Source organism: Tachypleus tridentatus, chromosome 12 (genome assembly GCF_004210375.1).
Source record: "Tachypleus tridentatus isolate NWPU-2018 chromosome 12, ASM421037v1, whole genome shotgun sequence".
Lineage (NCBI taxonomy): Eukaryota > Metazoa > Arthropoda > Merostomata > Xiphosura > Limulidae > Tachypleus > Tachypleus tridentatus.
This window is the reverse complement of record NC_134836.1, coordinates 74693626-74716190: the sequence shown is the minus strand read 5'-3', so window position 1 is coordinate 74716190 and position 22565 is coordinate 74693626. Positions and strand designations below refer to the sequence as shown.

At 33.0% G+C, this 22565-nt stretch overlaps 2 protein-coding genes across 4 annotated transcripts in view; both read left to right on the top strand.

Annotated features, from left to right (window-relative positions):
• Positions 1–377: 377 nt before the first annotated feature.
• On the top strand, positions 378–9186 carry LOC143233637 (small ubiquitin-related modifier-like). 2 transcript variants are annotated; one of them, XM_076470079.1, is made up of 5 exons: positions 378–480; positions 562–624; positions 2740–2817; positions 5330–5401; positions 7997–9186. In XM_076470079.1, exons 1-5 carry the CDS (start codon positions 466–468, stop codon positions 8054–8056), a joined length of 288 nt encoding a protein of 95 aa, XP_076326194.1. In that variant the 5' UTR covers positions 378–465; the 3' UTR covers positions 8057–9186. The 2 variants fall into 2 exon arrangements, with proteins under 2 accessions (XP_076326194.1, XP_076326195.1); XM_076470080.1 differs by having other exon boundaries at positions 380–480; positions 568–624.
• A 7671-nt stretch (positions 9187–16857) lies between these two features.
• LOC143233636 (putative transporter HI_0519) overlaps positions 16858–22565 on the top strand; it is a 28181-nt gene continuing 22473 nt past the window's right edge. Inside the window, exons 1-3 of one of the 2 annotated variants that reach the window (XM_076470077.1) lie at positions 16858–17043; positions 17685–17797; positions 21486–21856. In XM_076470077.1, the coding sequence (XP_076326192.1) occupies positions 17690–17797; positions 21486–21856 (479 nt within the window). In that variant the 5' untranslated portion in view covers positions 16858–17043; positions 17685–17689. The remainder of the gene's footprint in view (positions 17044–17684; positions 17798–21485; positions 21857–22565) is intronic. The other variant, XM_076470076.1, reaches the window with a different exon arrangement.

Genomic DNA, 22565 nt, shown 5'->3' with positions numbered 1-22565 from the left:
TGAAAGACCCAGAACAACTTATTTTAGACTAATGAACTGTTCGGAAGTATTTAATTTTCTGAAACTATTGAAATCCAACCAAATATGTTTCACATTTTAAGTGATATAGCAATTAAATACTTTTTTTCATTACTTTCCAATATTTTTTTAAAAATACATGACGCAGACATTTTATTTTCTAATATTAACTAATTTATACAAAGATCTAGGCACTGTGATACGTCCTCTGAGTATTCTAAAGTGAGATAAATATTTTTGCATGAATGGTATATTGCGAGAGAAATATATATATATTATTGTAAAAACATGCAATGCAGGTTTACTTTTATTTCCAGTAATAAAATACTATACATAAAAATATATTTTCCCGCCATTCTTCTATTTCAAAATATTGTGTGGCACCACCTAACGAGGTATTCGAAAGCAGCGAAACAAAAGTGGCATAGCATTTGCCGGAATAATAGGATGGCAGATCATCAGGTAGTGTTTTTGGTTTATCTATCTGTTTTAAATTTAAAAGTTTCCCAATTTCCAAAGTTCAGTTCATTTTAATTTTTTCAGAATCAGAAACCAGAAGGAGGTGATGCAGGATCAGAGTACATTAAACTTAAAGTTGTTGGTCAGGTGAGTTAGGCCTAATTAACGTAGCAGTAATAACATTAATATGTCTTAGTGTATAATAAATAAATCTAGCGAAGTGACAGCCACTGCACGACAGCCACTAGTAAATCATATTGCTTCGGTGTTCAGGATTGAGTATTCCAATTATCGTGTTAACACAAAGAAATTTCAAACAATGATAAAGACCGCTAACACAAATAAATTTTAAGTTGAAAAAAAAAAAAGGATGAACTTTACGAATGCATATTACTTCAAATTTCAATATTAATTTTATTTTACATCTTTTTTAATATTAGTTCTAATAATGGTACAAGGAATATAAATAGCCACAACTACCCCAAACACTGAGCTCTTATTAAGAATAACGATAATTAGAATTGTGATTGGGAAAAAAAAAATTATAACAGCAGGCTCTTTAGATGTTTTGATCATAAATCTGGAATGAAAATTTAACAAGAGGTAAGTATGAGATGACATTCATTATTGCTTTAATTAAATATAGTTGAGGTTAAAACTCAAGTATGAGTTTTTGGTACCAACAGTTGTCAGGTTGAAATTAGTTCCTTGATCTATATAATTTTCTTTATGTGCACTGAAATGTGTCACTCTTGTTCTGCCAGTCTATCAGTTATGGACAGTGCTAACTAAAAACCTCTCGATTACCTCACTGTCTTCTAGAGTAGACTGGTAATCTATACAGGGTAATTCTGTTAAATACATACCAAATAAACAACATAAACTTCTAACTTCAAAGAGTCTGATGACAAACATCTGTCAAGCTCCAAACGTGAACTTAAATACGCTGATAAGTTTTGGCCATGAAGCATGCAAGTACTGTGATCGACTCTTGTTCACTTAACTAGCCAGCAGGAGGTTCAGACAAAGGGTATTGCTACTCACAGCTATTGTCTGATTTACGTACAGGAAAATGCTACACTATTCCCATAAGAGAGCCAAAATTATAAATTGTGTGAAAGACCTGTTTTCCTCTTAGAGTAACATAAGATTAACAACTTTCTTAAGTGATACAGTGTGTCCAGATGGGAAAGCTATGAAAAAGAATTATCTTGGGAAAGAAAAAAGAGGGCTTATTTTTTAATAAATGGATGGAAAACAAATTCTTTAACACTCCTATGAAAAGTGGGGCCTAATAGGCCCCAGAGCAACTTGAAAGGTTATTAATATTAGGCTAATAATTTTGTATTTAAATGAAATTGCCATTTAAATCCATTAATGAATGGATTAACGAGATTCCCACTGTCCCTATCTACTATCTAGCGAAACCACAGCCAGGGGAACGGGCTTGGAGAAATCAGGTCTAGAAACGTCTTTTCGTAGGAGTGTTAAAAAATGGTATATTTCTATACTTCATGTGCTATATTTCTGAAATACTTTTTAATGCTGGTTTTCTCTACTTAAGACTTGGCTAAAATGCCTATTTGAAAGATGGTTGTTTGATGTGGAAACTTAAGTTCTAATAGTAAAGATGGGTGTATGTGAGAATCATCCTTTCTCTATTGAATAACACCAGTTTTAGTTTTGATATGTTGTACATGTGTACTTACATATGGAAGCACATTATGCTAATGTAACAGTAAATTCACAAACAAGGATTTACAAGCATAATGAAGTAGTTTAATTTGAAGAACTTACTATATATTTTTTCAATTCTGAAGACCAATGTTCTGTTAAAAGATGTAGAATATTTCCCCCAAAACAAATCACTTTATTATGCTAGTAAATTGTTGTTTGTTAGTTTACTATTATGACACATCTGTATTGCATGTTTGAACAATTTCAAAATGTCTGTGTATATTTATTGGATTCTAGGGAAGTTTTCAGTCACTTTTAATTCAAACACTTCTGTTGGGTCATTTAATTTTAAGTTATATGATAACAAAATTTTAAAAAATTTTACCAAATTTGTCTTTAGCATTTGAATAAAAATTTCACTAAAAAATACAGAAATGTTGAAACATGTTAATGAATTGATTGTTAAATACATTTTCCTTAAGTTACTTAATCAAGGACTAAGACTGCTTTAATATATTAATGAAAGTAATCATAAGTTTGAAATAAACAAAACTTTAACATTTTGTTGTGTGGATCTTTCTTTAGGACAGCAACGAAATCCATTTCAGAGTTAAAATGACAACTCAGATGGGTAAACTTAAGAAGTCTTACAGTGAGAGGGTGGTAGGTTGGTTTACATTCGTCCTAAATATTTTTGAGCCTGTTGTATTATACTTCATAAAAATTGCAACAAACAATTCATTTTTGATATACTTAGTCCACGTATCAAAGAAAATCGATATTAAAGCATATAGTGTGCATCTAATAAAATGTGATGTCTGTTAATGCAAATAAGAAAAAAGTATTCTATTCATTGTATAAAAAAAGTTGGGTTAGAATTACACTGATTTTTTTTTCTTATTTTAAAGTACTGTCAGATTCTATTACTAGCATTTATTTAAATAAAGAAACATACTGGTGAAACTTCCTTTATTTATATGTTTATGCTTTAAGTAATCAATTTGTTGATTTAATGAACATATATTTTGTTTGAAAATTTTCTTTAATTTCTTTTCATCTTTCGATTGTTAAGACCTAAGAGCAATATCAATTTTCAACCCATTTTTACCACTAATATCCATTACCTTGAGAAACTGTTCTGTGTAATATATAGCATAGGCAATACTTTTAGTTGTAGGGGTAATTTACCTTTAGAAACTGTTCTGTGTAACATATAACATAGGAAATACTTTGTTGCAGGGGTAGGTTTCTTAAGAAACTGTTTAGTAGTAGGGGTTAATTATCTTGAAACTGTTCTTTGTAATATATAGCATAGAAAATATGTGGTAGTAGGGGTTAATTATCTTGAAAAAATGTTCTGTGTAATATATAGTATAGGAAATACAAAGTAGTAGTAGGGGTTAATGATCTTAAGAAACTGTTCAGTGTAATATATAGCATAGGAAATACAAAGTAGTAGGGGTTAATGATTTTGAGAAACTGTTCTGTATAATATATAGCATAGGAAATAGTTTGTAATAGGGGTTTCTGTTACTGTAGAATGCTTTTATTTTTATTGTATGTTTTAGGTTTCAGAAAAAAAATGATCAAAAATATATGGGTTAGCTTCTTTGTCACTGAATAACTATTCACTTTTGTCGCTATCTTTCTTGACTCTGTCCTCACTGATTTCTTCCTGGTGTTTGCTGCCTAGTTGGTTTTTTTATTTTATACTTAAGAAGATTTTTGGTCCACACGAACACTTGTTTTTTATTTTTAGTGTTATCTTTAACTTGTGTCAGCTCTGGATTCATCCAGATCACATTAAAGAGACACCTGATTTATGTTTAACTACCAGTTTCATGTTCATTATTTGAATCTCCTGATCATTGTTTAAGTGTTCACTTCTTTGGTTTAGGCCTTACTTGTAGTCTGTTAATTGGAACTTGTATTTTAATCTGCTGACCAGAGGGAAGGCAACATTTACCACCAACTCTTAAGTTATTGTTTTGGATCAATAAACAGTGAGTTTTACCGAGAATAAACTCTATAATTACAGAATTGAGGAGGAAAGAACCAAAGAGAAATGTACTTTTCACCAAGACATGACGATGCCTCTACTGACAAAACCATAGTTAATGATGAATGAAGTAATTGTCTTTGTTTATTCTCCAGCCTGTAACAATAATGCACCTACGACTGAAAGAGCAAGCATGTTTGGTGGCAATTGGACTTGAATCTTTGACAGTTAAAATAGTAAATTGCAGATGTAAATTAATTAATGAATTTGTAGTAAAAATATTTAAATTTACATTGATATATTTAACTATCAATCATTTTATTATATATCGTCTAACAAGTGAAATTGCTGTTAGTGAAGACATCCTTTGTTTCTACACTAGAATTGTGTATGTTCTGTTCACCACCGTGTTTTGTATTGTCTCAGTATAGTGCTTTGTGTAAAATAGTAATCTCGATTTCTAGAACTAAACATACATTACATATTTTAACCTTTATACAATAGTAATTTCACTAGTCTCTGTTAAATATTTTTCTGATTTGGATGCAATGTTCATTTTGTCTGCCAGTATACAGTATTTTTGTGGAAGGAAGAAATCTACACAATGTTATTTTCAACTTGTTATTAGTTCTGTATTACACTGACTACATGCTGTTTTTTACAACAATTTAGAATTCAAAAAGGTATTTAAGTCTAAATTTTGTATGTATCATTAAAATGTGTAGTAGTTTAATAAGATCTTATAGAATCCAAAAGGATCTGAACATAGGAAATCAATTCCATTTGACAATAAACTATTAATGAACTTAATCCATTAGCACTAATTGTCCTTGGCTATATGTGGCAGTATGAATTATCTTATTGTGGCTAGAGTTACTTGGAAGTCAGTAATCATGTTTCTGATTCCAAAACTGCATCATATAATTGGTTAGAAAAGGACTGATTCTTACAGTTTTATTTCTTAATATCTTTAAAAAGATAACTTGGTTGTTGTTGGTAAACTGATGTTCATCCTTTTACATTTTCCATGACAAATGCACATACTGATACAATAGTTTATATAATTAGTATTTCACATGTTTTTTATTGAAAAAGTTGTCACTTTAAATGAAAACTTTCTGGTACATATTTCTGTGTGTATGTACAAAATCATTAAGTAACTGTTTTTAACATCAGGGAGTTCCAGTTAGTTCCTTGAGGTTTCTCTTTGATGGCAGAAGAATAAATGATGATGAAACACCTAAACAGGTATGGTGGATTGTTATGCTAGTCATAAAGAAATAAGGTACTTGTTTCTCTGTTAGAAACCAGGGTTTCATTATTGTGAAACAGTTTATTTAGCTACTTTTTGAAACTTCAGATCTTTTGTTTCATTGATTGACATCATCAAATCCTCTGATATAAAAATTTCAGTTAGATTAGGATGCCTCAAGTGATATTAATAGCTACTTAAAACAAGAGCATTCAGTGATTGATATACAGGTTGAGATATCTGTAGATTCCATAGTTATTTGAAAGACACTTTTTAAACTATTTATTCACTGACTTGCTCATGGCTAATGCCCATATGTATTACAGGGTTCTGAGTTCTTAATAACATAACATTTTCACAGAATTAGTGTAAAGATATCATCAGTAGTACATGGGTCTCTTATATGTTGGTCAGATTTTAACACTCAGTGTTGTAACAGGCACGAACATAAAATTACTCTATTATAGACATTTTAACCCACCATTTGGAAACAGTATAGACAAATGAGGGGTGAGGTTGAACAGAACTTACTATGAATTGGATAAGTGATAAATTAGTGTACTTTTTAAGCTATATTTCAGTACTGCTTAGATATTTGACCATTAGGCTTATACCCATTTGATCACAGTTTTAAATAACCTGTAACTATTTTAAAGTTTTTATAATAGTTTCCAAGTAATACTTCAAATTTTATGTGAATGTATGGTATCAATGATAGGGAAGTTTTTTTTTTCAAACACAGAAGTTTCAGAAAGTATAAATGTGATTACTGTTAATCATATTAAATAAACATTGTGAGTATGATGTAATTTTGAGTATTAACATTGTTATAAATATCAGTATTACACTCTATACTTGCAAAGGTTTATTTGTATTGTTAGCTCAGCATGTGGTTGGCCAAACCTCGTGGGATTTTGGAATTGCAAAATTGTGAAAACATCCAAGTAATGAGTTAGTGATAAAATTCCACAACTAAATTATTGCCTAGTTTTAAGCATCAGAAAATGTCAATAATATTTATTACTATTGCCTGACTAGTAACAGAACTAATAGTTTTAGTATTTACATGGGTCATATACAAATCATTGTTATTAGAAACATCTACCTACAGAATAAACTGACCTTCACCTCATGTTTATAAAACAGGTATTTACATTTCCGGAGTAATAAAACTACCAGGTTCATAAGTTCAGGTAGTAAATTGTATGAACATCAGTTTTAGTATGGAAAAGATGGAAGACTTATCAAGCTTTGAATAAGTTATCATGAGGACATGATGAACAAATATGTCAGTTTTAAAGATGATTTAGCTGACTGAAAAATAAAAAGAACTGCTGTGTCTCAAATGTAAACTATGTGGTTATTAGGTCAAAAAAAGGTGGGAGTCAGAGAAGAAAACTACCAAAGAGAGATAGGAGGCACATACTGGGGATTGTTTAGGCTAACAGATGTTCAACTGACTAATAACATTAATAGTGGTCAGATACATAGAAAAGTGTGTGAAACTAAGTTTGGTAAGTATGCCCAGTTATATAAAACACTGATTTTTGCTAACAGTCAAAACAATTACCTTGGTGCCTACGTCAACAAGATTGGATTGTGTGATGTGATTAGATGAATCAGATTTCATGTAATTACATGGTGATGATAGGATTAGCATGTGGTGATAACCTAATTAAAGTCATGGACCAATATTACATAATACAAGATTCTGAAGTGGTGTATTGTTATCGGACTCATTTATACGGGCTAGGTTCTTCATTTCTCTAGAATGGCTGTAACTCTGTGAGTATTTAACCATCCTTGTTGACCAGATACAACTCAGTGTTGTTCTACCCTAATGGAGATTGGTTACTTCCTGGTTGATAATTCTACCAACTGATATCTAAAATAATTTGTGATTGGTTCATTTTACTTGATAAAGATTTCCATCTACCTTGGCCTGCACAGTGCACTCCTATCAGATTCTTAGTGAGCTTTTTGGACACAGTTGGTTACTGTCTATCTAGATTGGAAACTATTGATTAAGGAGTGATCAAAGATTGAAGCAGATACCTTTCAGTCAATTCCACATCATATCCAGGCTGTAGTCAAGGGAAATGGTGGCTCAATGTGTTGTTAGGTTGAAGCTTCTAATATTTTAACTAGTGAGTTTAGGCTCATTAATTTATAAATAATACTAATATCAGCTTTCTTTTTCTTGAAAGTTATTGATAAATAACAACTCATAGCTTTTTTATCCAAACTGATCATAAGATCAAAGTACTATATATATTTAATTCTACCACTGACTGAGTTTTGAACAAAACAAGTCTATTACTCTTTCTCAACTTTTTAAAATTTTTTTGTGATCAAAGATGAGTTATGAAAGACATGGTTGTTTTTAGTATTCTTTTCACTCAAGAAAAAAAATTATAATAGAAAAGTTCACTTTCAAGTATTTAGGAATACATCTTACAAGATATTTGTTGTATCTTGAAGTTGTATAAATAAAAGAATAAGTTTTAATTTTAAGTATAAGAAATTGTTTTACATTTAAAAGCTTAAAATTAGTAATAAATTTTATGGTCAATTTTTGTTGTTCTTTTCAGTTGGAGATGGAAAATGATGATGTAATTGAAGTATACCAAGAACAAACAGGTGGCTTGTAGCACTTACTTCAAGCTCAACATGTATTTTACTACTCAAGTTGTTCTTTTTATAGGATCATCTTATCAGTGCTTGTCAACAAGAAAACTTTTGTTAGAACAAATTACTGAATTTTTATTTTTTCAGAAACTCATTTTATTTTATCTTCAGTCAAACCCTCAAATACCTCACAGGGTGTCTGTATGCATAGATCATTCTTTCTTTGATATTAACATCATTTGGTGTAAAAATCTGATTTACTAATTAACCTTAATGTAAAACTGTAGAAGTTGTTAGGAAACAAGAATTAGCAGTTACATCTGTTTCAACTTTTTCAAACCAGTTAATTTCTTAGTGACCAAATATATACCAGAATTAAAACCCAATTACACCCCTATTTCATGTTTTAGGAAACTTGCTATATTGGACTGTTCTGCCTTAAACAAACACTAGGGGGTGAAAGCTGAACAATGAACATACAAAAGGATATTTTATAAATATTTATGTTTATAAACTTGCTGTATGTTTTTTATTCATATTTAATATCTAAAATAGAATATCTTGCACAAAACCAGTTCTGTTGTTGCTTACATAGAACTACTGTGAGTGTAGACATAGACTTTCACAACCATTTAAGGCATTCCAGTTTTATAGAAGTCATTCCATGACTCATCTTTGTCTCTCTGATATAAAGGCTAAAACAACTTGTTAACACTAGATTTCAACTATAAGTATTCAGTAATGTGGTGTAGTAGAAGACAAACTTTTAGTCACAGCTTCAAATGTTTTAATTTAATTTGTGAACTTTTTTGTTTCTAAACACATCATTTAAATTTTCTAAAAGAAATATTCCTCTGTAGTTGTATAAAATCAATCCACAGTCATATTGTAACTACGAGTGGTAGACATCTGATTTTATCAGTGTTTGAAGACCGGCCCTAATATATTAAGCAAGAATCATACTCAAGTAATTTTATTCAGATCTTGTGTAATAGGCTTGTGTTGTTTCAAGGATTTTTTTTGGGTAACTGCTATTTTTTTTGTAAAGTTTATGCTGACTCTTCAGAAAATGTTTGCCAAAGATAGCCATCATGATGTGTGTTCTTTCTATCATTTTATGTATTATACTAACGATAAATACCATTTTATTGAAGATGTTTTGTTTGTTATTATTTGTTAATCAGTATGCAAACTTCTCTTGTAAAGAACAAACAGAAAAGGTTTCAGGTGATATTCAGTATTTCATCTCTCATTGATAATGTGGAAATGTTGGGAAGATAATCCTTAAGCCTACTGTGAAGATGGTGCTCTGTTGTACCCGTGAATGTCTCTCTATTAAATAGGCTCGGTTTGGCCAAGCGATTAGGGCGCTTGACTCCTAATCTGAGGGTCGCAGTTCGAATCCTTGTCAAACCAAAACATGCTCAACTTTTCAACTGTGGATGCTGTAACGTGACGCTCAATCTCACAATTCGTTGGTAAAAGAGTAACCCAAGTATTGTTGGTTGGTGGTGATGACAAGCTGCTTTCTCTCTAGTCACACACTGCTAAATTACGGACGGCTAGCGTAGATATATCCCTCGTGTAGCTTTGCGCGAAATTCAAAAAACAAACAAACTATCAAACACAACAGGCTTAAAAATACAAGAAAGTAATCTAAGAATCAGTCGTTGTAATCACGAGAATCGTTGTGTAAAGTAAGAATTTATATGGGCACGAGTTGGCGGCTGAGAGCGTCATCTTGCAGTTTGTCTTGTCTGTTGATTTCCTGTGCCAGATTCATAATTTTAGCGAGTAATTCAAACCGTATTTTGAGGTCACCATATGGCCACGAGCTCCCTTAAACGGGTTAATACTTTCAAAACTTGTTACGCATCCAAGGAGTTTGTACAGGGATTGTGGAAAGAATAATCTCTATTGGAAAGTTATACCCCTTCACCTGATAAATAAAATTTTAAATACACTGTACACTGAGTCCCGTCCACATAAAGATGTAGTGATTGTTTCTGTTCCATCCATAATAAATAACAAAATCAAAGAAATTCCACTGAAATTTTACAATATATTTAACGACAATCGTTTGCTAGCCACACTTGAATTAGTGGCTTATTTAAAACCCAATGAGTTTTAATCTACGACATTCTTCAAATAAATGTAAACTGCACCATTTTGAACTAGGTTTTATGTGGCACGAACCTGTAAAGGTGGAGTCTTGTGAGAGTATTTCTAATTTTATAATAGCTTTAAAAACTTTTGAGAACTGACAGTTGTGTTTCTGATGAAAAAAGTACGCCAGTTCCTTAGCGTTCAGTGTATAACTTAGAGTTATTTTTATTCAGGTAAGATATAGGGACAGCATCTACAGGGTGTTCGGAAAATCACTGTAGTTTTGTAATCATATTTTATTCAGTCTATTTCAAGCCAGCAACTGATAGCGGTGTTTAGGAACAAAATAAGAAGGATCCAGGCCTGTATTGATGCCAACGGGAATCACTTTCAACATTGTTTATAATTGTCATTCCCGCGTCGCGCTAAACATGCTCGCCCTCCCAGCCGTGGGGGTGTATAATGTGACGGTCAATCCCACTATTCGTTGGCAAAAGAGTAGCCCAAGAGTTGGCGGTGGGTGGTGATGACTAGCTGCCTTCCCTCTAGTCTTACACTGCTAAATTAGGGACGGCTAGCACAGATAGCCCTCGAGTAGCTTTGTGCGAAATTCTAAAAAACAAACAAAAAAAAAAACATAATTGTCATTCATAGTTACCTTCTGTATTGAAACGTCTATTAATAAATATATAAATGCACAGTGAATTTCCGAACACCCTGTATTTTCACAACAATTTTGCTATTATATTATAAGTATGACATTTCGGCACAGATTTGTTATTTAGTTAAGATGACGTCTCTATTTACATAGAATGTATTGTGGTATCTAAGATACATCGGCATCGTTTGTTATCATTAGATATCTTTACCACCGTCATGACTCAAGCTGAATAAACGCGGCTTGGCTAATTAATAAATGAATATTTGCTGTAAAGTTGTTATCAATGCTGTAAACGTACCTCCCAGTTTAACAACAATTTAAATTCTAATCCTTTTTTGGCTGCACTATTCTTTTTATACGTTAAATGATTTTAATCAAAGTGTATTTATAAAAACATTGCCATCTATTGAATTGAGGAGAGGAACTATAATTACCACGATCAGTGTGTCCGACCCAATGATGATCTACACATTTGGATGGCAAAGCCTTTTTTTTTTTTTTTTTCACTTCACACTTATATACACACTGTTCTGTCTGGTTCACTTGGCGTCTATCTTGTATTTTATGTTTAGTATATAGCTCGTTAGAAATGACGGGTGTTGAGAAAGCTCAGTAAAGACTGGTATAAATTAATTAAAAATTACAGGAAGAAGGAATTCTACACTATAATTCATAAAGTAATATTTAAATAAACTGTTGATATGAATCGTAAGACGTAGGTAACCTTTCTTAATGATGTCTCTAACGTTAATATTTCTTCACGTGGTGAGCAGAGCATAGATAAGCCGTTTTGTGCTTAATTACAAACAAATATCTTTAATAGCGTAATTTAAATATTTGTTCACACGTAACTACGTATTATATAACTTATTAACGTTAATATAAGGGGTACCGGAAAGCAATGTCGTTTTTGATACCTTAAATTTAATCGTTTCTAAGTATATGCTTTCGTTTTTTCTCAAGTGAATTTTGATTTAGCAGCAAGATAATCTTTCTTCTTTAGCAATTTTCTCTTAACAAAAATAGTTTTCTTCTAATTAGAAAAGAAAAAAAACGTACCAAACGAAAATCAGTTTCGATACTGCCTGCTTTGTCCGTATCCTGTACGAAAGTTATGTAAATTCATTATTAATGAAAGGTTATCTTAGAGCATGAAAAGTTGTTTGCTTTGTATATGGCCAGGTGGATAAGGGACTCGACTCATAATCTGAAGGTCGCGGGTTCGAATCCTCGTTGCACCAAACATACTCGCCCTTTCAGCTGTGGGGACGTTATAATGTGACGGTCAATCCTACTATTCGTTGGTAAAAGAGTAGCCAAAAACATGGCAATGAGTGGATGACTAGCTGCCTTCCCTCTAGTCTTACACTTCTAAATTAGGGACGGCTAGCGCAGATATCCCTCGAATATCTTTGAGCGAAATTCAAAAAACAAACGTTCTTTATATATAATTTTTAAACTAAAAAGCAAAACAAGAATATGTGAAACCATAAATTTACATGTATCTCTTCATGTACCCAACAAACCTTCACACCAAATTTGGTGAAGATCCATCAATAGGGGTGTAGTAGTGATAAAAAAAACGCTCTTGAAAACCGCAGAAATTAAAAATGTATGTGTATTTCCCAACGGACCTAATGAACCTTCATACCAATTTTGGTGAAGATCAATCAAAATTCTGCGAAGAGTTTACATGAACAGTACTGTTATATCTATATAGATGGCGCTAATATGGTAGATTTGCTTGTGATGTATTTATGAAATATCTGCACCCTGAGAATGGAGAAAAATAAAGTTCTCAGTGACTGAAAACGGGAAAATCATGACCCCTGTTGCAAATTTACATGCATACAAGATAAAAAATTTCACGAAGCTGGAGGTTACACATCGCGTAATTGATTTTTTTTTCCGGTATCATATAAACAAGAGTTTCAATAGTATGATGTTTTGAGTGCCTATATATGTCAGAGGTGGTTCAGAAAATTGTGGTCAGGTGGTTTTGATCTCTTAGATTACCATCGTTCAGGGAGACCAGTAGAGTTGGGGAATGACCTCCTGATGTCAGAGGGTAAATCAAACCCTACATCACACTGTCCAACAGTTGCCACAAAAATTTAAACTGATGTTGAAGAACATCTTAAACAGTTCGAAAAGGTCAATAGAGTTTAAATTCAACCCAAACTCTTAACATATGGCAATTTGCAATTCATTTATAACCAGACACGAGAAAGAACCAGGAGATAAGAAATTGGATTTTTTTGTCAACATCTAGTGCAAGAAGTAATGGCTTAGATATGGTTTAAGACCAATTTTGACAGCCAAACCAGGTTTACACACACATAAAGTATTGCTGTTCATTTGATGGGACAGAGTCGGCTTAATTTACTCTTAGTTATCGAAATGGAATTAGACTACAACAGCAGACCTTTATTGCCAACAGCTGGACTGCAGGTATCAGGATCTCAGTGAAAAACATCCATAATTGATCAACAGAAAAGGGATCACTCTGTAACACGAGAGTGCAAGATGACTGGAAACAAGATCACAGATTTGGATTGGTGAGTCTTGCCTCACACTCCCCCTATATTACCGATTCAGATTACCATTTATTTTGATCTATACGATATTTTTTTCGGAGATTAAACATTCAAAACTATTGATTATATCAAACTGCCCTCGTAGAATTTTCTCTCTCAGATTTATGTTTTTCTTTAGCAAAGCCACATCAGGCTATCTGCTGGGCACACCGAGGGGAATTCAATCCCTGATTTTAACGTTATAAATCCGTGGATTTATTTCTGTCCCATCAGTGGACAGTTCTCTAAAACGAAGCTTCCTTTTATCAACGAATAATTGAAAGCTTGATTAAAAGATGACTTATTATAATTAGTTATAAGGTGATTATGTAACTATCAGCAGATAGCCTAATGTGGTTTTGCTATATGAAAACACGCACACATCATGTAACTGATTGAAAAAGAAGTACTTATCTTTAAAAAACATATTTTGCTGTATAAGGAAAAAGTCATTCTTTTATGATAACCTTAACAATAGTAGGTATATTTATAGTCAGATTAAAAAGCATTAAGCCTAAAACATAAACGAAACGTAAAACATAGCTTAAACACTACTTTCTTGAAATATGTTGTAAGTTTTATTTTCCTTTTTTTTTATACATTCACTCAGTGGCAAAGTGGTACGTTTGCGGACTTACAGAAACTGGGTTTCTATACCCTTTGTGGGCAGAACACAGATGACCCTTTTTGTAGCTTTGTGCTTAGAAACAAATAATATATTTTTTACAACTTGTAACGGATTTAATATTATACATTTATTTTAATATATACGTTTGTTTCAGTTTGACATATATTAAGAAATGCATGTAACTTTTATTGTTAAAAATGTATTGCGAAAGTCCCGCCTGTTCTCTAAATTTATGCAAGAATCTCGAGACTAAGAATCAACAATGTAAGATGTGTATGTAAAGTACTAGTGATTGCCAGTATTATTGCCAAATGAGCTTTCGAGAACCTCACCTTAAAGCTTGTAAAAGGTAACCAAAGCAACGTGGAGACACAGTTTAATATTTTTGGTTTCCTACAGTTGGTATACTATAAATCTCAAAAGCTATAATATGACTAACGCTTATTAATCGGGGAACTGCATATACTTGGCCAAGAACGTTTATAGAATTCGAACATTACAAACTGCTTACCTTCAGTGAATTAACGTAAGATGTTAATATTTCTACAAGGACGTTAAGTATCTTCGTTTGTGAAAAACTCGCGTGTGAGCAGAGAGAGATAGCTTACCCGCTAAATGAATTGTACCGATATCAACATAAAATTAATTCGTTTGTCTTGAATCTTAAACAAAATCATCAGTTTCAGCCTACATAAAAGATTCGGTGTTATTTGTAAGTTTGGAAAACTTTTGTATATAAATCATTATTTGTAATAACTGTTTGCAATAACCGTTACTATGAACTGTATTGTTGTTTGTACATTAAAATATATCTGTGTTAAGATATAAAACTGTGTGTATCAATCTTGTTGGCAAATATCATAAATATGATACATATCAACATTCAATCAACTTCTAAATTCAAATTTCCGGCTACTTGAAACTGTAATACGTAAAGTACCTAACATGATGAATCGGTTTGTTTGTTTGTTTTTTAATTTCGCACAAAGCTACTCGAGGGCTATCTGTACTAGCCGTCCCTAATTTAGCAGTGTAAGACTAGAGGGAAGGCAGCTAGTCATCACCACCCACCGCCAACTCTTGGGCTACTCTTTTAACCAACGAATAGTGGGATTGACCGTCACTTATAACGTCCCCACGGCTGAAAGGGCGAGCATGTTTGGCGCGACGGGGATGCGAACTCGCGACCCTCAGATTACGAGTCGCACGCCTTAACACGATAAGTGAGCCTAAAGTACTATTTGTTTTGTAATTAAGTCTAAAGTAAATATACAGGGTAATATAACTTGCCCTATGCCCAAGTGAATAAAACTTCCAATGAAAGAAAAAATATCAATTCCAAATCTAAATAATTTCTGAATTAAATCATTTTCCCTAGATATCACTGTCGTTATGCAAAAATAAAGAATAGAAAAACAAACGTTTCTAAGAAATCAACATGTATATAAGCACCATGTGGTAGGTTTGTTGCTAAGCAACGATATAACTTACTGAACATTATTTTTAAAAAAAGGAGCGTGGCACGAAGACAGTCACCAAAGGTGCTCGCCTTTTCAGCTGTGAGGGCATCATAATGTGACAATGAAACCTACTATTCATTGGTAAAAGAGGAGCCCAAGAGTTGGCAATAAGTGGTGAGGACTAGCTGCCTTTCCTCTAGCTCATCACTGCAAAATTAGGGACGGCAAGCGAAGACAGCCCTCATGTAGGTTTGCGTGAAATTCAAATCAAACCAACCCCTAAAAAACTGATGGCATTAGTGTTTGGGATGCAAAATATATTCATAAACTCAATGTACTTCCGCAGGGTCTCCAAAAATGTTCTGTTTGAAAAATTAAGAGAAATATTTATTTTTATTTATTGATTTTCAAATTCAGTCTTAATTCTGTGTTATAGCGTACAGAGTGCATAATTATTCACATGATTCATGCAAAACTACTCGAGAGCTATCTGCAGTAGGCGTTCCTAATTTAGCAGTGTAAGACTAGAGGGAAGGTAGCTAGTAATCACCACCTACCGTCAATTCTTGGGCTACTATTTTACCAACGAAGAGTGGATTGACCGTAACTTTATAGCGCCCTCACGGCTGAAAGAGCGAGCATCTTTGGTATGACAAGGATTCGAACCCGCGACCTTCGGATTACAAGTTGAGTGCCTTAACAACCTGGACATGCCGGGCCATCACACATGAAGTAAAGCAATTCATTATCGCCAGATTTATACATTTAACGATGACAACACTGGTTATGACGAAACTACTTTTATTTATTAAAAAGTCCTTTACTGAATAAAAAAAAAATGCTAAAGAAGAGAGTGTGGGATTTCTTATAACAAAGCCACCTTCTGCTTAGTTCATCAAAGGGGATCGAACCTTTGATTTTAGAGTTGTAAATCCGTAGACTAACTGCTCTACCAGAGGAGGACTAACGAAGAGTGATAGTTAAATGATCGTTCATTCCTTAGATTTAGTTGTAGAAAACGTTTCTTATCAGTGCCACCTGTTGATCGACGCTATCACTTATGATAAATAAAATGGAAAACGATTCCTAATTATTTGCGTATGAGTGTAAAAACATGTATGTATTGTTGAGTGGCCGCGGTTGGCTTCAATAAAATAACAAGAAAACTATATATGATTATTATTATTTTCCATTGAACGTAATAACCTACCAGCTTATGTTATTCTCCTTTTTCAGCTCTTATGAGTTTACTTTATTAATACTAACAGGCAGTTCCATGACAAAAGCATTACTCGAACTTTGAACAAAACTGATTTAAATGTGGAACAGATACGTGACTAGGTAACTAGATAAGAAAGGCTTGCTGTGCGAGTGCTTTATAAAACTGATTATTTTAGTGTAGGTACGTATTGACTAAGCTCCAACCACGGATAATAGATGTGTAGTTAACACGAACTAATTGTGAAGTTGTTTTATAAGAAGATTCTTTACCTCAGTGTGGATGCAAGCTCTGGAAAAACAATAACTCGCTTTGCTCTGCTGTTGATTAACGATCGACAGTATATAAAAATAAATAAACGTAAGTTCGATATATTTTTTTATGTTCGTCTACCTTACGCCCGCTACTTGTCTGTTTTGGCGTGAACTTACAACGCTATAAATCGGATTTAGATACCCTTGGTGGGCAGAGCACAGATAGCCCTTTGTGTAGCTTTATGCTTAACTACAAACAAAATTTTAAGCGCATAGCTACATGATGGTCTCTCTTCCCACGACAGGGAACAAACCCTGGAGTCTTTCGATGAGACAGTGGTAAGTCTACGGACTTACAAAGCTAAAACTCAGCGTTTGATTGAAAGCGGTAGACGCATGCACCGAGGAGAATCTAATCTCTTGTTTTATCGTTGTAATTCGGTAAGCTTACCGTTATATCACCGAGAAGACCTAATGTTCGAACGAACAACACAAGTAATACCCGTATACTTTTGATGTAATTGATTTGTTAGCGCATGTATTATTTACAAACACATGTAACATTCTTTGTATTATGTCACGAAACTTAATTCAACTGTTAAAAAAAATAAACGTGTAATTTTATAACATATATCTAGTCTTGCGAAAATTTAGTTGTTACTACATAATGCTTCGATTGACAGTTAAGTACGTTCATATGCATATTCTGTTATAATTACTGAAACTTTTATATTTTATGTTTTTTAGATTAAATGGCGTCCTTAATTTTCACAATAACTGATGAACAGGATACAGAAAAAGATGCACAACTACAGACCGCAACTGATTTTGTTAATAGAGCTTATGAAAACGAGTTAGACGTAAGTTCTCTCTATTTATTTCTTGGAAAACAAATTTTTTTATATTAACCTTTCAGAATTGTTTTTATTATTTAATAAAAAATAAAATTCGAATATCTAAACATTATAAAATATGATGAGCATTTAAGTTTAACATGAAACAATAAAAGTTCAATATTGATAAAACTAAGAGATTAATTTAATACTTTCGTTTTGAGTTTACTTATTGATTGAATGTTGGTGAGATCATTTTCAAGTACTCTAACATGGACGGGTTGTTGAAGTTTATGATAACATTAGGGTTAACTCGCTTTTGTAGAATTCGAGAAAAGAAAATGAAACTATAATTGCAGTTACAAAAGGTTAGAGATACACGTAATTGCCCTGTTTCTTACGAATTTTAGATAGTATTTTGTCTGAGGTGGTATTTCGAGGAATCGGGTTAGGCCTATAAACGTAATGGCAAAAGAAAAAGGTGATAGAATAGATTGGCGTTAGAGAAAATAACAAAATTCTATGAACAAACTGTAATTGACAGTGTAATTTGAATTAATAGTTTTGTTTTGGGCTAATTTACTGATTAATTATTATTTTATTACAAGTTACAACACGATTATTTTTAGAACAAGGTATGCTATTGATATAACTAGTACAAATATAAATATTCTCAAGTAATCAGTCTAGCACAGGCATGTTTTCATAATTTAAATCTGTATTGGATTTACTGTTCTAACATAGTTATTAACATTTGCTATGTACTGGATATGTTTTTATAACGTTGTTCACGGTTGATCTTAACTAGGTACATTATTCTAACAGTGTTATTCACGTTTGATTTCTGATAGGTATGCCATTTTAATCAACACAATTCTTTAATATTCTAGTAGCCATGACTATTACCGATAAGTCTAGGCTTAAGTATATTTTCCATATTACTAACTTCATTATCTTTTTAAAATTGTGTGTACTTTAAAAGTTATTCATAACTAGTTTCGAGAGCTTTATGGTAAGAACATTAAATGATTTTCTAGAAATGTGTCCTAGTGATAAACTAACTTTACTGAAAGCAGTCAAACAAAACAAAGTTTGTTTTTATTAAATGTAGTATCGACATCTTTCGCGCAGTGGAAGATAGCGAATGTATTTTTCGTATGTTAAGACTGAAAACTCATTTTTCTAAAATCTTAGACTCTTATTTTTCTAAAATAAACCCCCTTTGATCTCAAATTTTTCTTCAAACATTCTTTACGGACTTCACCCTCCGGTGAATTCATCGTATTTCATTAATTCATTCATAAGTGTAGGAATGAAAGCATGAATTGGATCTAAACCTGAAGAGCTAAGCTAAAAATATTTCTCACGACGAACGGTTAGTTTTGAATAATTTGCAACAAAAAGACGGCACTGTTATAAAACCAGTAAACAAAAGGTGGAGCCACAGTAGTTTGCTCAAGGATTTAATTATAACAATCTTTGAGACAACATCAGTACTTTATATATCCTTTTCCCATTCCTTTCTAGTTTTTAACTTCAACAACATAGTAACATTTACGATTGGTAATATGGTCGATGCCGACGAATTTTTTACTACAGCCAAAAATCTCATTGTAAATGGACCTACAACTCCTACTTTCTATCTCCCTAAAATAAACAAAGATGGACTTCCGGGCAGCCCCATTGTATTTGTATGCAGTTTCTCTGTTGAGAAAATTTCTAGTTATCTTGAACTATATCACCGTCTGTCATGAATTTACCAACACAGATAAAGGATACCTCTCGTGTCATTTATTTAATTAAAAACACGTTTAACCTTTAAATGGTGGTCATCATAAATTGATGCTGGTACCAACAACATTCCTGCTATTTAAGGGCTAACTGGTATGAATAACTAAATTTTTACCATGGATGTAAATTCACCATACATATCTATCCCGACAATAGGGGTTTAATTGCACTAAAACATTTCTTAGACCAAAGGCCCATACTGGATCCTTCAACACGCATGTTAGTCGAACCTGTACTCATACTTAGTGTTTCATCTTTTAATTGTGTTTGCTACAAACAAATCCGTGGGACCACTATGGGGACTAAAATGGGCCTCACTATTGCCAATGGATACACCAAAAATCTCATATTTAAGGAATACAACGGACCAGTACCCATGATGTGTCGTTGCGACATTGAAGACATACTTTTCTGCACTTTCTATTATTTTTCCACCCTTCTTTAAAAATTAACAAATGCATAAGAGATGACCATCTTTGTAATGTATTTACACACGTACCTATACGTACTTCGACTCGTAATCTGAGGATTGCGGGTTCGAATCGCCGTCGCACCAAACATGCCAGTCCTTTCAGCCGTGGGGGCTTTATAATGTTCGGTCAATCCCACTATTCGTTGGTAAAAGAGTGGCCCAAGAGTTAGCAGTGGGTGGTGATGACTAGCTGCCTTCCTTCTAGTCTTACACTTCTAAATTAGGGACAGCTAGCACAGATAGCCCTCGCGTAGCTTTGCGCGAAATTCAAAACAAACCCAAACCAAACTTCCCACCTATATAGTAATGAACAGTCAATACCATACTCTCAGTTTCCACGACGACGCGAACTATATAATGTTAGTAACAACTATAAATCAAAATCCAAATACATAAAAAACTTTCTTTTCTAAAAAATACTACTTTGATTCTCTCATTCACGATGTTGCTACTAAAGCTTTTTCATATATCCTGAAGCAAACACTCAATCCTAGAAAGAAAAAACACACGTATCATATTCCGCGTGTGTTAACATACTATTAGACCAACAACATTTTACTTAACAATTTCACAATATTTACTGAATACCCTACTCCTAAATATCTCTTCAAGGGCCACGTACACACATTTTTTGTTACAAATATGACAAAATCCTAACAGGTAATCCTGGTGAACAATAACCTTAAAAATAAAATGATAATCCAAACACTCGCACGTATAAATCAAACAGGTGTGTCCTCTGCCCACATATTCTAGGGAAGAACACAACCTTCAATATAAGACAGTTCTTTACCTATCACTGGATGTCTCATTTGCTGTACAATTTGTAAAAGTTTTCAATAGTTTATGCATTGCACATAACGTCCTAGGTGATAGGGCACAATAACATTTAAACTATATTAAACTGCCGAACCAGTGTATACCTATAGGCAAACATTTCACCATCAATAACTATACAGTTGAGGACTTTTTATTCTGAGGCTTGTTAGTGGTCCAACAAACATTCTAGAGAGTATTTGAAAAGTAGATTAATCTATAATCTGTGGACACTTCAACCATCTGGTTTAAATGAACGATTTTCTCTCCTATATACAAAATACTACACACGCAGTGTATTTGAATCTTGCTCATGCGTTTGTATTGTAAGCTGTACGATTTAAGAAGACCGCTAGTTCAGAACGTCAATCTAATTTAAATAAAACTATATAAAAACTTGGCGATTATTAATTTTGATGTCTTTGTCGCCTATACTGTTTACCTATATATTTATTTTTATCAAACATAATTTGATCACCCTACAGACGGGGGTAGATGTTTATTCTCCCTTTTTAGGTTATTTTATTTGCATAAAGATATAGCAATGTCTTAAATTTCAAAATATTTCCTTAGTGGCATTAAAAATAGTATTTTTTAAGATAATGTTTAATGATACGTTTTTTGTCTTTATTATAGACGGACGATATTAACAAGACGGTTGAATCTCATGAGAAGTCTGACAGCGTAGAAACAGCAAACGTACCCCAAGCAACGAGACCCGATGGTTTTACTGATAGAATATTGATTCAAGTTAAGTCTTACGTGAAAAAATGGGGTAAAAGAATCTCGCTGGGATTGATTTTTGTTTTATATAACATATACTTAGGATTTGCTGTTTTCCGTTCCTGGAAAGAAACGCCAACTTGGTGTGACGGAGTGAAGTTTTTAGTTATTGTAACTACAGTGGCTTATTTTTTCATGCTCTATGATATCTTTCTCGGACGCTGGATTTTTGGACCTACTTTTAATTTTATGGCAAAAGTTGTGAGAAGGATTCCACACATATGGTAAGATTCTGTGTTTAGTTGTTATTAACTACTAAGCTGCACAACGGGCTACCTGTATTGTGCCCATCGCAGCCACCAATCCTGAATTTTAGCTTTATAAGCCCTCAAATGCTTTACTAAGTCTCACTGTAATCAAGTTGATTAATTATTTGTTTTGTTTTATATATAATAAAAACTATTATCTACATTAATGGAAGGTACATGTTATCATTTGAAAAGTCGTAGTTCGTTTTTGACAATATATTAAATTTATTATTTTTTGGTTTTATCCTAAAATCATGATACTTTTATTAATTGGGTGTAACGTTTTTTATCCTGAAAACATGTTTCCTTAGTAATTGGTTGTAACTTTTCTTATTCCGAAAACGTAATACTTTTGTAATTGGCACGTATTCGAAAGATTTTTTTTTTTTTTTTAATTTCGCGCAAAGCTACACATGGGGTAGCCGTCCCTAATTTAGCAGTGTAAAACTAGAGGGAAGGCAGCTAGTCATCACCACCCACCGCCAACATTTGGGCTACTCTTTTATTAACGCATAGTGGGATTGACCGTAACATTATAACGCTCCAGCGGCTGAAAGGGCGAGAATATTTGGTGAAACAGGAATTCGAACCTGGGATCATCAGATTACGAATCGAGCGCCCTAGCCACCTGACCATACCGGGTCTTTCGAAAGATGGCTGGCATGGGTATTGAAGCTTTAAACGA

Bases quoted from the DNA above. Each gene is read 5' to 3' on its own strand.
- LOC143233637 (XM_076470079.1), top strand. The intron at 625-2,739 runs GTGAGTTAGGCC...ATCTTTCTTTAG, and splicing joins AACTTAAAGTTGTTGGTCAG to GACAGCAACGAAATCCATTT. The intron at 2,818-5,329 runs GTAGGTTGGTTT...TTTTAACATCAG, and splicing joins AGTCTTACAGTGAGAGGGTG to GGAGTTCCAGTTAGTTCCTT.